Source organism: Vigna unguiculata, chromosome 6 (genome assembly GCF_004118075.2).
Source record: "Vigna unguiculata cultivar IT97K-499-35 chromosome 6, ASM411807v1, whole genome shotgun sequence".
NCBI lineage: Eukaryota > Viridiplantae > Streptophyta > Magnoliopsida > Fabales > Fabaceae > Vigna > Vigna unguiculata.
In genome coordinates, this window is record NC_040284.1 from 2,837,501 (window position 1) to 2,838,494 (window position 994).

The 994-nt window shown below is 42.2% G+C and overlaps 1 protein-coding gene across 1 annotated transcript in view; it reads right to left on the reverse strand.

Moving 5' to 3' along the window:
* LOC114188101 (36.4 kDa proline-rich protein-like) overlaps positions 1–485 on the reverse strand; it is a 2,016-nt gene extending 1,531 nt beyond the window's left edge. Inside the window, exon 1 of the mRNA XM_028076623.1 lies at positions 1–485. This exon is cut by the window's left edge and continues 563 nt beyond it. Within this exon, the coding sequence (XP_027932424.1) occupies positions 1–347 (347 nt within the window). The 5' untranslated portion in view covers positions 348–485.
* Between the last annotated feature and the right edge of the window lie 509 nt (positions 486–994).

The window sequence follows — 994 nt, forward strand, 5'->3', positions numbered from 1 at the left end:
ACCGGTGGTTTAGGGATGTAGGGTGGTGTGACAACTGGTGGTTTGGGGACATATGGTGGTAGTGGAACATGAGGGGGATGTGGGTGAAGCGGTGGTCTAGGATGAGGTTTTGGGACATAGGGTGGCTTAGGGTAGTGAGGGGGTTTTGGAACATGGGGTGGATTCACATGTGGAGGTTTGGGAGATGAGTGGGGTGGAGGACAGGGTTTGGGTGGTTTCACTATGGGAGGGTGTTTTGGGGGCTTAGGAGATGGGTAAGGGCAATAAGGACAAGCAATAACATTGAGGAAGTTGGTGATGTTCAAGAGAAGGAACAAGAGGACATTGGCTAGGGCAAAGTTTCCCATGATTCAAAGACGGTGTAGGGAAAGAGAAAGAGAAAGAGGAATATTGCAATGAGTTTGAAAGAATGAGGGTGTTCTTATACGAGGATCCAACCATCAAACCCTAGTTTTCTTTTCCTTTTCTCTTTCTCGTGAGTCTTGGTGCTGATCACGGACAAGAGTTATGGCAATCAATCAATCTAAATCTAAACCACACTCCTTAGAATTGGAATTAATTATTAATTTTTGGGGATGAATCATTGACTTGAAGGACCGAAAACTGCATGAGATGTAGTAGGTGGGGCCCAGGGTGTGGCAGAACACATATAGAGTGAGAGAGAGAAGAAAAGAGAAAGGAAAAGTGGGCCATGGTTTTATGTACAAAACTGCGATTTGAAATTCGTTGATGGAGAGGGGAATCAAGAAAAAGCAGTGGTGAGCAAGAGGACATTTTTGACTTGTAGTGACAAGTGGAAGTGGGGTTATTCTGCCCGTGATGAAAAAATTTAATCCTAATTTTCATTCACATCAAAGCCTTATTATGTAAGCGTACTTTACTTAGTGGCTTCCTCCCTAACATGACATTCTTCTCGCGTAATTTATATTATTTTATTTCAAGTTATTTCAATAACTTTTTCATATTCCAAATCTGCTTGTAACAATAAAACTAC